The sequence below is a fragment of the Rhinolophus hipposideros genome, assembly GCF_964194185.1.
Source record: "Rhinolophus hipposideros genome assembly, chromosome: 17".
Taxonomy (NCBI): domain Eukaryota; kingdom Metazoa; phylum Chordata; class Mammalia; order Chiroptera; family Rhinolophidae; genus Rhinolophus; species Rhinolophus hipposideros.
Window position 1 is genome coordinate 10,730,654 of NC_138063.1, and position 16,225 is coordinate 10,746,878.

The 16,225-nt window shown below is 34.0% G+C and overlaps 1 protein-coding gene across 5 annotated transcripts in view; it reads right to left on the bottom strand.

The window, feature by feature from the left end:
• Positions 1–1,296: 1,296 nt before the first annotated feature.
• Positions 1,297–16,225, bottom strand: part of RELCH (RAB11 binding and LisH domain, coiled-coil and HEAT repeat containing) — a 91,063-nt gene continuing 76,134 nt past the window's right edge. For all 5 annotated transcript variants that reach the window (XM_081078092.1, XM_081078095.1, XM_081078094.1 and 2 more), the window contains 5 exons: positions 15,082–15,220; positions 13,047–13,163; positions 9,079–9,167; positions 4,522–4,592; positions 1,297–1,561 (listed from right to left, as the gene is read on the bottom strand). In XM_081078092.1, coding sequence (XP_080934218.1) covers positions 1,441–1,561; positions 4,522–4,592; positions 9,079–9,167; positions 13,047–13,163; positions 15,082–15,220 — 537 coding nt within the window. In that variant the 3' untranslated portion in view covers positions 1,297–1,440. The remainder of the gene's footprint in view (positions 1,562–4,521; positions 4,593–9,078; positions 9,168–13,046; positions 13,164–15,081; positions 15,221–16,225) is intronic.

Consider the following 16,225-nt stretch of genomic DNA (forward strand, 5'->3'; position numbering starts at 1 on the left):
GTGTCAGAATAAACTTTTAAAATGGATTTGCCTATGGCAACTTATTTTATAAGCTTGAGTGTGTGGTAAGGTAGCTTTCCCAGGAAGGGTGAGCGTAATGTAACTATGTTCCCAGTGTATCAAACCAGTTTATACAACAAACATGAGAATCACTTATGTGCATCAACTGTGCTCAAATGAGAATTCTTTTTATCAAAATATTCATTTTTCAAAAAGGCTTCACATTAACCCCTCAAACCAATCATCCCCCTTCTACATCCAGTACCAATCTTTTCTACTTCAAGTTGCATCACTTTACAGACAATTGTCAAATTCCAGGGGACCTGTGCACCGACTTAAGACTCTATGTGACAAACACAAGAATGGCCACTGACTTTAAGGAACAAGGTGTTAACCAGCCAACAATAATTGAGTCGTCATTTGTACTTTAGAGGGAAAAAGCAGCCCCCAAATGTCCTTAACTTTTCCGTACTTCTCTATAACACGCAGAATGCAAAGATAATCTCTGAAATTAAAATCATTAGAAAATATCTTAAATAAAATGTTTTACATAAATAAGTGTTAAATTTCAGATTCGAACCGTATTTTCTTCTGTATTTCAATTTGGGAAAAAGTTTCGCAATTATTATCTCTTCTTACTTACACTTATTTTGAATATTTAAATCTACTACACACCAGTTTGTAAAAATTCACCTTGGTTATTGCTCCCCATGCCATGTGCTGTCTTTCCTCAGGTAAGTCCATTATACGCATATAAGTGCCGGGGAGGTTCAAATAGCACTTAAAGAATATTCATGAGAGCTCTGAAATGTTGAAAGTTTCATCATTATTTACTTACTGTAGGATTTGTAATTCAGATTCAGCACAGTATTATAAATACTGTGTGAATGGAATGCACACGGTTCCTACAGACGCACAAACTAAAGTCCAAAAGGCACAGAGTAATGCTGGTGGCTCTTTCTAGTCACTTATGAAACAATAAAAAGTCTGCATTATTCTTTCATAATTTAAATATTAAGTAATCTCCACTTTTATTACTTTATAACAATGACTTCAAATTTACATTATTTTAAGTACCATTGTAATAGCTTAGTGTATAATACAGATATTTGCTAATATCCCATCCAAAAATTAAAAAACAAAACAAAAAACTCTTCACTATATATATATATATATATTAAAAAATTATTCTGAAAGACAGGAACATAGAAGAAGACTTGGTATAGACTACCAACTCAATTTTCTATCACCACAGTTGTAACTCCAAAATGAACAGATATACAGCAATAATCAAAAGAGTGCAAATATCTTTGGAGGTTAGGATAAAATGATAATGCAAGAACATAAAACAAACAAATAAAAAAGGCAAGTACTTCAAGTACAAGGAACCAGTCTGCTTGAGGTCCATCGTAGTGTTTGCGGGGGGCTTCCTTCCTGCTTTTACTTCTTTCTCTGAAACACATTGGCCAACATGGCACCTGATGTTGTCAGCTGGCCCATTTTGTTCAAAAACTTGGTCTTCGTATCTTCACTCACTAAGCTTGCAGCAATTGACATTGAGCTAGGGAAGACATTTTAAAATAATTCATGTAAAGCAATTAAAAAACTTAAACGTCCATTTTTAAAATTTCTTTAGTAGCATAATGTTAATAAATATGTTCTGAACTGGTCTTACAAAAGGGGAATTAATCTTTACGGAGAAAAGTTTATATGTACCACCCTTGGTTAGCTTTCATGTTCATCGTTTGTATTCAAGAAAGCAGTATGGTATTGTGGTTAGGAGCAAGTCTGGAATGAGACTGCATCTCGGCTCTGGCATTTAACAGCTATGTGACTTTGGGCAATTTATTTAATCTCATTTGTAATGTAAGCCTGATCTGTAAAATGAAGATAATTCTATTACCTACTGCATAGGGCTATTTAGGAGTATACGCGTGTAAAGTGCTCATTAGCAGTGGCAGGCACGTAATACTATGCCGTAAGTGTTAGTAGTTATTCCTCTTATCATTATCATTTCATTTAATTCTTATAGCAATCCTGGAAGATATTATACCTATTTTCACAAATTAGTAAATCACAGTGAGCTCATGTACTGTGTTGATAACAATCCTATGACATATAACTTTGTTTTCTTTGAGGGGGGAGAACACGTCCTGAATTGTGAGTTTTATTAGTTTCAGTCAACAACTTCAAGTCCACTTCTTTTTGACCAACCTTCTATGTAGGGAGTAAATGTAATCTAAATGACTACTAAAGATTGCTGATTTATCACACTACTGAATGGAACACTGATCAAGTATAAGTTTTCAGTGGCCCAACAATTATGCTGTAATGGACTCAGAAAGCCAGTTTATTGGTCTATTGTGGCTTTGGCTAAGATGCTTTAGACTGCTCTGATTCAGTTTCCTCATCTGTAAAACAGACTGCAATTACTATTGCAAAATATCCTGAGGACTAAGTAACAGAATATGTTTGAACACGTCGAGGGCAAGGAGTGGAGGTGGTGGTGCAGGAGCTTAACAGATGTCCGCAGAATCTGCGCATGAAGTACCTGCCATCACCGAGCACTTCAGGTTCTGCGTAGGCCTTAGAGGTGTGCGCTGTGAACCACCCCGTGAGACGCTGGAACATCATTCCCGTCTTGAAAACCTCTTAGTCCCCATGCCCTTCCGCCAGTACACCAACGTGGTCTCCCCCTTCATCTTGTACCCCTTTCCTGCTCATTTTCTCTTCCCACAAAGGAATCCTCCCACAAAATAAGGTCCAGCATTTGGCTGTTGGTTCTTCAATTACAAAATTTACTCTCAAAGTTTCAAATATCATCTCCCTAAGGGCGACTCCAGAATATTTACTGAATTACAACCCTTGTCTTGAGGGCCAGTCCCACAGCACTGCTGTTTGCTAGATAAAGCCAACACCTCAAGCTTTTTTTCATACTCTAACTTTAGAAGTAACTCCAAATTTTTCTTTCTTTCTTTGCCAGTGTTTCCACCATTTTTTCTCTCTTCCCAACAGTGAATGTAATGGCTCTGTTTCTATTTTAGACCACTCATCAAATCCTGTGACATTATTCTATGAAACATTTCTTATCATTTATTTTTATTTCTATTGCCAATAATTTACAACTGAAGTATTCCAACAGTCTTAGATTTGGTCTCCTTGCATTATCTGATTAACTTCTGAAATAATCACTTCTTCATATTCCAACCCTTCTCAAAGGACTGCAATGGCCACTTACTACCTACAAGATAAAATGTGCTTGGCAATCAAGTAACACAGCAATCTAATTCTTGTTTTCATTGATATTGTGTTAATGTTTTTAAAAATAGCACGTATCTTTTAGAGACACATACCAGAATATGGGAGGGGTAAAGTGGTAGGATATGGATTGAATAAAATTGACTATGAGGTGATAATTATTGAAGTTGAGGAGTACATGGGAATTCATTATATTACCTGTTTTTATGTTTATTTGAAATTCTCTAAATTAAGTATTAAAAAATAAAATGTTTCTCTTTTTAAATTTCTGCATGCTAATTCATGAAATTTCTAAATTTTATACAAAATTCTTCTGAATTCTGTCCCCCAACTTCCACATTTTAAACCAAGGCACCAAATAATCTTAATATTTAATGTAGGGCAAGCAAACAGAAATATTTGCTTTGGTGTTACTATTATGGATTTTTGTGTTCAGAATAGAAACCTATCCAAATATTTCTATTGTTTTAACTTTCCATAGCTAAAATCGCAAAAGAGGTCCTACCACCCTAGGAGGCTAAAGAAAGGATTCTGATACACAGCAAGAGGCAAAAGGCTGCGTGTGTGAGTGTGTACCTAGCCTGATAGGATGAGACACTTATTCCTGGTAGGCAGCTTTATAAAGGAAATACCTTTGAGCTTTTTATTTAACAGAGTCCATTTAAAATCAACTGCTCAACGAATGAGGAAGAGACAAAGATTAACTGCTCAAGGTTACTTCAGCAAGAGGTAAGAGCTCACACAGTCTATTTATAAAGTACTTCCTCTCCTGAATGCCCAGGTTTACTCTTTCACATCTGTTTGCATTTTAATTTCACCAAATCTTTAAATTCTAATTAGTTTGGTTAGAAGCATGAGACTAGAACATCGACAAGTTTACAATTCTTTATGCAGTGCATCAAGTTACATCTTACAAACTCCGGTCACAAACTTCTAAGAAACTATTTGGACCCGTGATTCCTCAGTCAGCTCCACATCAGAATCTCTTTGGAAGCTTTGAAACATACAGATCTCCAGGCTGGATCAGAACGTGGAGAGGAGGGCACACAGGATGGGGGAGAGATCTGAATTTCAAATTCCCCAGATAATCCTGACACAGATGGTTTATGGGCTAGCATTTGAGAACTGCTGATTTAAAGAATATTCTTGTCATCCAAGTAAATGACTTCAAAATAACACAAAATAAAACACTAGACCCATGTATAGAAAATTTAGAGAAATTAAGGTTAACATGAAGCCTTAAAAAAAGAATTAATGTCTTACCCTTGAGGCTCTTGGACGGTCTTGTTCTCTACTTTTTGTTCACATTCTTTTATCATGGAACTTAAAATAACCTGATTAAAAAAAAATAGACATTAGTGAAATACAGCTGACATACTGAAATGCTATAGTTAATACAAGTTTTTATTTTAATTTTTAATATTCCCATAAGCTAATACGTTAATTAAAAATTTAAAGCTTTGGCAGGTTACTTTATTAAAAGAATTCACATTAGATGCTAGATTGGGTAGAGGAACAGCTTTCAAAGACCTCAGTCATATAACTTCACAGTTCATTTTGATTTTCACTAACCTTTCTCCTAAGTCTGATTCCCATTCTCCCTTAGTTTTCTCTACTATCTAAAGTTAAAAGTAAAATTTGTATACATCTATACATTTAACATAGGCACGGCACACACCATGGACAAACATATTTCCCCAGTAAAATATGTTCTGTCCCATACCCCTTTGTTTTCTCTGGGTTACAAAAAGCAAGATTCTCTATTTTAACGTCTAGAGCAGAGAGCAGGGAGAGATCTGTGGTTATTAAAATCTAGTTGTGGATACAGTGGGTGTCTAAGAGTTAACGTCATTTTTGCAGGGAGACAAAGTGAGTGATGGAAAGGGTGGAGGGATGGAAGAAACTGCTGCTCCTGCTGCTGGCAACCGCAGCAGAAACTGAATGGGCTTCCTGAATATTCTTGGCCCAGGTTTGGGCATGGAGGACACTAAACAACAAATATTTACTGGCATCTACTATGTGCCAGGCACTTTTTTAGACACAGAGAATGTAGCAAATAAAACAGACAACATCCCCTTCTTGTGAAGAGCTTATGTTCTAGACAATAAACATAAAAAACAGGCAAATTAGATCATATATTTGAAGGTGATGAGGGCTTTGGAAAGAACACTGAGTCAGATAAGGGATACTAGGGGCTAAGGTGAAGAATGTTACAATTTATATGGAGATTTTTCATACAGACTTCATGGAGAAGATGACATTTAAGCAAAGGAGATGAAGGAGATGAAGGAGCAGGTATTTTTGACACTGGGAAGAGGCTGAGCAAGGGCTCTGGGTGGGAGTACCATCCATCATGTTCCAAGCAAGGAGGTCAGAGTGGTGGGTACAGAGTGAGCCAGGGAGTGGGGAGAATAAGGTCTGAGATGTAAAGGAGGAGGGGGCTAGATCCCATAGTGCCTTGCAGATTACAGGAAGGACTTTAGTTATTCTGAGAGAATGGCACTTTTGTCACATGTGTTACATCTCCTAGATTAACTCCTTCTTGAATCTTTCCTGTTTTCCCACTCTCTCATCTGACAGAGTATAGATTTTTGTCTAACTATTTTTCACTTTATTGTTTTTGGTACTTTTTCTTCTGCTCCCTCTATTGTTTGTTTTGTCCAGGGTCCTCTTTCTTGCATGTATGTTTTTGTCTTTGACATTAGAGGCTTTTCTCAAATGGTTGATCTTGGGATGTCCACTAAAGCCTGGGACACTAAAATGCTGAGTAAAATCTCTTCAGGTATGAGTAACTTCACTTTAAGGTGAATCTGGCACAAACCTAATTCTCTGTTGATCTTTTTCCCCCTGAGGGTATAATCGTGGCTGCCAGCATTCTTGGAGCTAAGAAGAGAAATGGTAATGAGGTTTCCAATCACTAACTGTGCCTTCTCTTAATTTCCCTTTTTTCGGTATAGCACCTTGTGCTTGCTGTTAGCTACGTCTGATATCCCAAGTTTAGAAAGTAAAGCTCTAGTCTTCCACCAAGATTGGAAAGGGCATCTGGGAGTCTGATTCTTTTAAAGACTCCTCCTATTTTCAGTCTCACTCTACACTATTGAATAGTGGAGAAATAGGGCTTGCTTCTTGTTTGTTGTATCCTGCAGACTTAGCCTTCATCTTGGATGCAAAAATCCTCAACTAAATACTAGCAAACCGAATCCAGTTTCCTATGAAAGGAATTATACATCATAACCAAGAAGCATTTATGGCAGGAAAGCAAAGGTTGAAAATTACTAGTGTAAATCACCGTTCAAGAGAATAAAAAACAATAACCATTTGATCATCTCAATTGATTACTCAACCAATTGGCAATAAAAGGGAACTTCCTCAACCAGATAAAGGGCATCTATAAAATACACAAAGCAAAAATTGAAAAACTAAAAGGAGAAATAGTCAATTCCCAATCACAATTTTAACACATCTTTCAATAGCTGATAGAACAAGCAGATCACAAAAATTGATGTACATAGGAGAACTGAGTCATAAAACTGACTACTCCTACCTTATTAAACAAAAGACATGGATCAATAAAGAAATATGGAAATGAGAATCTAATATGAATTGAATGATAATGAAGATACTACACAGCAAATGCATGGGATGTGGCTAAAGGAATACTTAAGAGCCTTAAATTCATGTGTTAGAAAGAAATAATCTAAGCTTCCTCCTTAAAAAAAAAAAAAAAAAAGAAAAAAAAAAAGAAATTAGAAATATAGAAAAAAGGCACACTTAAACCTAAATAAAGCAAGAAGAGATAAAGATGAAAACAGAAAGCTATGAAACAGCAAATAAAGAAAAATCAACACAGCCAAAGTTCAATATTTAAAAAGATTAATAAAGTTGATAAATCTCTATCAAAACTATTTTAAAAAAAGCAAGAAACAAGTTAATATCAGAAGTGAAAAAGGGACAGCAATACAGATTCCAACAGTAAGAAAGAAAGAAAAAAATAAAGTAAGAGTATTAGAACAGCATATATTATTTGCAGATGACTTTTCTACATAGAAAACATACACACAAAAAAAAATCCAGAGAAATTTTATTATTAGAATTAATAATAAAGTTTCTCAAGTTGGCCAGACATAATTTCAACATACACAAGTTTTTGTTTTTTAAATTTCTATATAATAGCAAGAAAGGGTTAAAAAATACATAGTCCTAAAAAAGATAGCATTATAACATTATAGATATAAGGTGTCACATTTTCTCGGATGAAATTATAAAGCTTTACTGAAAGACATTAAATGAGATCTAAATAAATATAAGATATAGCATGTTCTGGATAAAAAACTTAAAATCATGAAGACAATGTCTCCCTGAATTAATGTATAGAATCAATTCAATTTCAATAATAATCTGAATGAGATTTTTCTTGGAACTTGGTAAGATAATGCTAAAATTCATATGAAAAAGCTAAGGGTCACGAACAGTGCTGAAAAGGTCACGACACTGCACTTGTCCTACGAGATTTCAGCACTTTCTAGCAAGATCACTGTATGAAGACTGTGTATCATTGTTACAATAACTGACTAAGAGACCAATGGAAAAAATAATGGACACATGCATACATAGCCACTCCATATATGGTAGAGGGGCACTGCCAATCAGTACAGACAGGATGAACTGATCAATAAACAATAATGGGACAACTGGTTATCCGTATAGAAAAAAAATGTAATTGGAGCACCTCACACCATATATAAAAACCAATTCTAGATGGATTAGAATTTTATTGTACAAATACAACTTTAAACATTTTAGAAGAAAGTATAAGAGATAATGTCTTTTGGAAATGATCAATTTGACTATTAAAAATTAAGAATCAGTGCTCAAAGGTGCCAAAAATGTGAAAAAAACGTAAAACAAATTGAAAAAGATATTCATAAAACACAAAACTGAAAAAATACTGGTATTCCCAGGATATACCAAACTTTGAAGAAATAACAGGGAAATGAAAATCATACTGAGATACCATTTTATATCCACCAAATTGAAAAGCCTTAAGAATACCAGGTGTCGACAAAGATATGAATAAAAGGGTTTGTACTCTTATATACTCTGATCAGGTCTGAAAAACGTCCTTTCTGTGGAGCATTTTGATCACCAGTGACCTTAGGAATAGCAGTTTCACTGAATTAGTGTGACGCTAGTGAATATGATATACCAACAGACAGTGTGGAAGTTGAGACAGTGAGCACAGACCAATGGGAGGAAATAGATTTTGTGGGAGGGGTGAAGAGAAGTTTTTCTTTTTGTTTTGTTTTGCTTCCTTTAAGAGGGGAGAGTCAACCATGATAATAAATTAAAGAAAAGCTGTAGAAAGACAGGTTGAAGATACAGAACAAGAAATAAACGATACGGGGTTTTGGAGGAAATAGGAAGACAAGTAGAATGAAAGAATAATGAGGAAATAGTGAAAGAAAATATAAATCTTGCTTCTATGAAAGTTGATGATCTGAGATAACACTATAGCATTTTATAGATAAAAAGCATTTCATGTACATTATCTTCTTAAATTCTAATTATATTCAGTGAAGGAGACTGTTTCCCCGACTTTAGAGAATTAAACAGAGGCTCAGAGATGTTAAAGGAGCTGCTTAAGATTGCATAACCAGTAAATAAATCCATAAAATGACACTGAACTGATGTAAAAAAATCGAGCACCTGGTATCGTAATCACACGAGACATAAAGAGGAATGAAAGTGTGAATAGGAAATATGAAAATATGTGAACAAGCCACTGATATTCACAGTGACTTTATCACTACCGTAGCTTACCTCATGCTCTGGGGAAAGATGTTCCATGTCAATCCGTAAACATCTGAGACCAGGTAAAAAGTGATTAACCATTAAATCCTCTGAAATGACTTGAGACAACATAGTTAAGGAAGAAAAAAAGGACAGTCTGGTATGTCCCATAGAACAATAGAAAAATTTAAAAAACGCAGCTCTCTTTAATGATGCCTATGGCACGTGGATGGCTTAGGGCAGGCAAACAGGCCTCCGTCAAGCACGATTCTCATGTTTAGTTACTTCTCAAGAGTCAATTGTGTTTAATCACACACATTTCTTTATGTCAGTGGTATTCATTATTGTTACATTACACAATTTACTTACATATTATATAAACACATGAAATGTGTGAAAATTAAATCATTTAATTGGATGTTAAAATGAGTACAAAGTATGCAACGTAAGAAAATTGAGGTTTCCATGACAATTAAGTTGAAAGTTTTAGGAAAAAATGATAAAGGCCAATTGCTTAGAACATTGCTGTTTAATTATATATGTATTGAAAGATTAGGAAAAATACACAAAACTAGAAAAATTCTATATTCCCAGGATCAGAAATGTTTCTGGATCCTCTTTAAAGAAACTTACATGGAAAATCATAGACAATAACATAAATACAGGTTATCTAAGAAAGATAATGTGTAACTCTAATCGGCAGACTCCCACAAAAGAAATACCTTAGTCTTACATCACAAGTTTGGTAAAAGAAAATTTATGTTTTTTAAATTAAGCTATCTTAAGTATATACTGTTCTCCTGATTTCTTGCTTTAATCATCCTATTAAACTGATCTACTATTGGTTCTAATTGAACCGGGAAAGAGAGCTTTTAATGTAATAATATAATTTTAATTAGTTATATTTCCTGGTCATCTTTTGAGTTTTAGTTGATTATCTTGACATTCAAAGGAATCAGGAAGTAGATACATTTTTTAAGAAAACAATTCACCTTGTTTATTCATATCAATGCTGACATATTCTCACCTCATTATAGTTGCTAGCCATTTAAAAATAGTTCTTACTTATTTAATGTTACATCATATTCAAGTGAAAAATACCAGTCAATGGGTTCCCTTAATAAAGATGAGTTACCCTTTTTGGAAAACAAATTATAAGGAATTTCATTAAGTAAAAAGAAATCTGTGTAACATATAACTATGGCCTTAAAAATACAGTTATAAATAAAAACTTTTAACAAGGCTCCTATAATGAGTTACTTATAAATAGGCAGTACGAAAAATACAGACATCATTTTGTTGAAGCAAACCCTTACAGACATATAGAGGGCTGCATCTTAATGGTTGTGCAGCCTTGTTTTCCAGATAGGAGGAAAGCACCACCAAGACATAACTGTGAGTGTCTTAAGTAGTAAGAGTAGCAGTTAAGATTAGTAGTTAAGAGTCTGATCTAGAGAAACATGGGCATGGATTGAAAAGCTGAAGATGGCTTTATTTGGAGGCAAAAGAATTCACTCTCCTCTTTTTCTATTCACTGTTGGGTCCTTCCTTTTCCCCATGGAATCATACAATCTTTCTTAATGGTTGAAGACTCAGAGGTCATTTAGTCTTACCTCCTACGTATTAGGAATCAACCTCGACCTCATCATGAATGATGCTCATAAGGCCCCTCATGCTAACAATGACAGGACATTCACAGCTTCATTAGCGAAATCACTGCATTTTTAGAGAGTTCAATTAGAAAGTGTTTCTAATAAAATCGGCCTCTCTGTGATCTCTCTGCTTAGTAGTTAGCTTTGCACCGTAGTTACACAGTGTGCGCATGAGTAACGACCTTTAAAATAATTTTTGAACTATCTTTTCAGCCCCAAGTTATCTCTTCTTCAGTTTAAACATTCGTAAACCCCTTCAAAATTGTGTAAAAAATGATTTCTTGATTTATTACTATGCCAACTGCTAAACACTATGGTTTTTCTATGTCCTTCTTAAAACATCATGTCAAGGTTGAAAGGAATACTCTTGTGTTCTCCCAGCTCAGAATGCAACGGAATAGCAGAAGAGATTTGGACAATGTAATTTTATTAGTGGCTACACCACCCTGTTGACACAAGTTCTGACTCATGCAGAACTAACATTTTTAGTACTTGAACAGGGTTTATTGTTAAGATGGTTCTTCCCCTTGCTGTACTGGTATAAAGAGTTTTGACTGTATTTACTCCGGTAATACTCTGGGGATACTTAAACACACAATAATATTCCTTCTCTACAGACTTCTAGGCTCTTTAAAAACCGATGCTTTACCCACTTGGAAAATTTAGCTTTACAGAGCTAAAATTTCTGATCTTTTAACTTTCCCATTTTCCTCGAGGCACATTCCTTTAGAAACTCTGCTATTTAAGAATATACACGACTTTTGCTTCAGTTTTTAAACATCTACTTTCTAAAAGTCTAGGGAACAGGTGTAAGTATACTAATATTCTCTTTCTTTGAAATACAAACTCTGTTATGCCATAATTGCTTTCTGTAAGGGTCCTGTTACTTCTCCATTACTAAAGAGTTCTTCCTTGATAATTCAGAATATCACTTCCTTTTTTTTGCTTCCTCTATCTTCTGTAAGTTGAAAATGCCAACAGGATTAATCAAGAATGATAGTAAGTTCTCCTTTTAGTGGAGTTAAACTTATACAATATAGACTATGGATAATTACAGCTATGTGGATAGTTGAAGTACAAAATTGTCAAAATATGTGTCTCTGCCCACTTTATAATCTGGTATTATAAAAGCAACATGGCTTACATCATCCAGATGAATAATTTGTAGAAGATTCCCAAAATAAAATGCTTTCAACCATGCATCCAACTTCAAGTTTTAACATTTCCAAATGGACAAATAGCTCCTTAACTAATAGCTCTCAGTTTCTACTTTCTCTATTTGATTTATTCTGAACAAAAATAACCCCCCCGCCCCATTAGAACATGCCAGTCAAGAATCCAGTGCCAATGAGTGTCAGTGGCATTTTGGAACATATTTGTCTTATTTAAAATTACCTGTTCACTTTATTACTTCACACTGATATATGACAATATGGAACTATGAATATTAATTCTGGAACTCTTCCTTTGTCCTCTAGTTTCTCCTATGAATCAACAGAAACCTCTCTCTATTGTCATTTTTTTTCTGTCATAATCACAATTGTCTGATTATGTTGTCTAGCATGTACTTTTATAGTTCTGTTTGAGTAATCAGTCTTTCATTCCTTTTTCAATCTCTCATGTCCCCTTTCTTGAACTCACCTGCCTTTTAATGGGAGAGCCTAGAAACTGAGTTCACTTTGTCCATCTTAATCTTTACTTCCTTCTTAGTTTTATTTTACTAGGCCTACAACAGTAAAGAGGACACTTAAGAGGATACCTAAAGTTCTTTGTTCTAGTCACAGTTTTGTTTTTTAATTATAAAAAAACAGAAAAAGTCACTAAGTAAGCTTTGTTTAATCAGTTGTAAGATGCAGGGGTGACATCGGCTGGACATCTCTGAGTCTGCCTCCATGTCTGTCATCCCTGAGATGATCAGCCATATTGGCACCGCACTTTTTCAGTGAGTGACATCTCTGCAAGAGTCAGTCATAGTATTCCACTGGATACAGATAGTTAAACATTCATTGTAAAACCCAAACGCCAGCACACATACAAGCTTCCTTTTGATTAACAGACGCCTCAGCTATAATTCATTTTTTGCTCAGTTATATAGCCGATTGAAATAAGTAAAACTTTAGTCAGTGCTTTTAAAACTATAGAACACATAATCACAGAGGACTTAAAATTATCTTGTAAAATTATGAGATGGCTAGAATAAGTAGTGGGGCAAGTCAAATCAAATTTTTAATTTTCTGCAATCCTTATCATGTAAGTTAAAAAAAAAATCTACTTCCTAACCTTTAATAACTGATGTTCATTGCAAGATTTGTTATATAAATACAGACACGTATCAATCAAGGATACAACAACAAGAAAGTGCACTGTAGGCTTCAAAAAGATGGGTAGCAATATCCAGTCTTTTAGAGTCCACAATTTGTAAGTTGTTCACCAAGGCTAACTTGTGCAAATGTGGTATAACAACTGGAAAAAAGAAAAAGAAATTGTTACATTTTTATACAAAACACACATACAATACTCATGCATCTTAAAAAATAATTTTTCATTTTAATTTATAAAATTTCATTTTCATTCTAAATGATTTTCCAAAGGTTACACCCACAGTACTTTCTCTTACTAGGGAAGAAAGCAAGTTTTTTCAGAATAGTGATCTGGGATTTGGGAGAAACAGATTATAGCACTGTCACTATAAACTAAATATGAAGATGTATACAGGTCATTTGGCCTCACTGCAATTCAATTTTCCAATTTGAAAAATGAAAACCAAATAAAAAAATATAAACAAGTGACCTCTTGTGTTGCTATTATCTTTATAAATAAGTTTCTTTAGAAAAATTAGATGTTACCATTACTATTAAACAAAAGGTAAATATAGTATATTCTTTTTCAACATCAAAGTATTTCATTCCTTCATAAAACTATTACTAGCTTTAGTTTCTCAATTTCTTAGCACAGACCAATGTCAAACAGCACTGGTGATTGAGTTTTCAAGTGACTCAATGGACTCAGTATCTTATAGCTCAACAAAAATGTAAAATTTCAAAAATATAAACAACCTACTGCTGAAAAAAAAATGGTGGCTCAAAAAATATAACCAAATCAGTAGCAACGAAAACCCCTACTGCCTAAGATTGTGTCTTCTAAATACAGGTTCGCAAGCCAACCTTTCATTATTATTTTGAGACCATTATGAAAAGAAAAATTTTCTTCCCTGTGACACATATACCTTTCTTTTGACTATACTCAAAAGGGTTAGATCACGGTCTAGAAATTTAACTAAACATGGCGCCCACCAAAGACCCATTGCCTATCTAGCCTATTCTTTGATCCAGGAGCCAAGGTTATTCTCCTTGCTTCAGAGCGATTACAGCCTCTACAAAGTTCGTCAAAGCCCTTCAGAATTTTTACTAGGGTCACCTGTAAATCTGATGTTACAACATGTGGAACTATCCCTATTGCCAACAAAAATACCAAACCATTTTCTGTTACCTAATTATAAGTTGTTATTTTTCTCCTCATGTTACCCATTAAAAAATAATCTTGTGACTGTGTTTCTACAGCTCAAAAACTGTTGACCTCAACAGACCTTTGAACACTATAGTCCAAATCCTGAAAATATTTTTTGTTGATAACTTTTATCTTAAAAATACCAGGCTGGATATGTAACAACTAGTCTTTGGGGAATCCAATTTTGTATTAGAAAACAAACTGACTTAAAGAAGTCAAACTTGAAGTCCTATACAGAGCATGTCAAATTGCAAAAAATAAAAGGACTAAAGTATAGCAGTGATAAGTGACATGCGTGTGGAATAATAATTCCTGGATGCTTTGAAGCCACCTGAAGAAACTGTTATCTTAAACAATTTCTTTACTGTGAGGCCCACAGTGAAAAAGATACTATAGAAACAAGAGAAAATGCTTCATACGATCATGCAGATCAGTTAGCAGATCAATAAGCTGTGAATTAAAACAAACTGATATATCATAGCTGAGTAGCATGCTAAGTGGAAGAAATGCATATTTTTATAAGAATATATAGGGAAACATACAAAATTTCTTTAAAAATAAGAAATAATAAGCTTTAAATAGAAGGCAGCACATTATGTTGAAATTAACAGTTGTAAGAAATGTTTTTAAAATAATAACTTGAATAATTTGAATAACTTGAAATTGTTTGAATTCCTTTTCATGTCTTACAGCAATCAGTATATAGCATAAGAAAACATCCAGTAACTGTAATACCGAGCAATTCACAACAACCAGCTCTTTTCACTTTTAGCTTTTAGTATACGAAAGCTAATATAGAAAGGATTTAACACATGACAAATGCTCAGAGAAGCGTATGGCTTTGATATTACAATTCAGGAAAAATGCAACTTACATTCATCTCGGAACCTTGGTTCTGCATTAGGCCCAACTCTACCAAACGTTTTTATGATTTCTGTATGCAAAGAATATTGGTCCTGATACTGAGGATCCTCCAGAAAAGAAGCCAACTGCATTTTCACTCTTTCCAGCAACTTCAAATTGGATATTTGATAGAATATTAATAATTGAGTAGCGTTATTAAAGAGAAAGATACAGATTAAAGATGGCATGCAGCATGGGATTCAAATGTTTTATATCAACATGATAGAAGAAATTTGAAATTGAAGTATTTATTTAGTCTTTTGGCTCAGAAAAGGTTTTATATTTTTGTGTATGCTTGTTAATTCCTCTTTTTTTTGTTTTTTTAAAATAAAAAAATTAACCTGGCAATCTATAAAAAAACATGTAAAGACTCCATAATATTTAGAGAAAAAGAGATAAATTTATGATGAAGTGATATATATCTAAATTATAATTCTTAAAACAAATCAGTGTAAATTACCCAATTATTCACCTTCTGAAAGCTATGAGTCATTAATGACTTACATCTTACTCACATTTCCCTAAGACATTTTTATTTTAGGATTTAAGAACATGTTGAAATTCTGCCAAGACTGCAAGCTTTGCAGAATGATGTGCTTTTTTTTTTATGTCGCTTTACCAGTGAAATACATAAGTGAAAAATGGAAAACATTTTTCCACAGCTAACAAAGTTGTTTAATTTTTGTTATAAAAAAATCTATATGACAAAGGAATTTTACAAAATAGTTTTTCTTTTTTTGGCAAATGTCTGTTAGACGAAAAATCTTGTCTCCTATTTAAGTGGCTAAGTAATGTGGTCACAAATAATTTATTTTCTAACCCACAGAGTTTTTCACTTGTATAAGGACATGATAATACAGAACAAAATTTTGATACTAATTTTGAGAAGTGCCTTATAGTTAATGTTGCAGAAAGAACTTAGCAATCTTAAAATTAAGTCATAAATTTCTCAATTGAAATATGCTTTCAGGGAGGAAGACTTTGGTAATCTGAATCAGGCGTGACAGAGTATTGCCACAGTGATATGTGCTGCAACAAGATGACAACAGTCTCCCAGATGACCTACTGCTTGATATCAATGACAGTGGGGAGAATACAGGTGTCCTCTAGCCCGT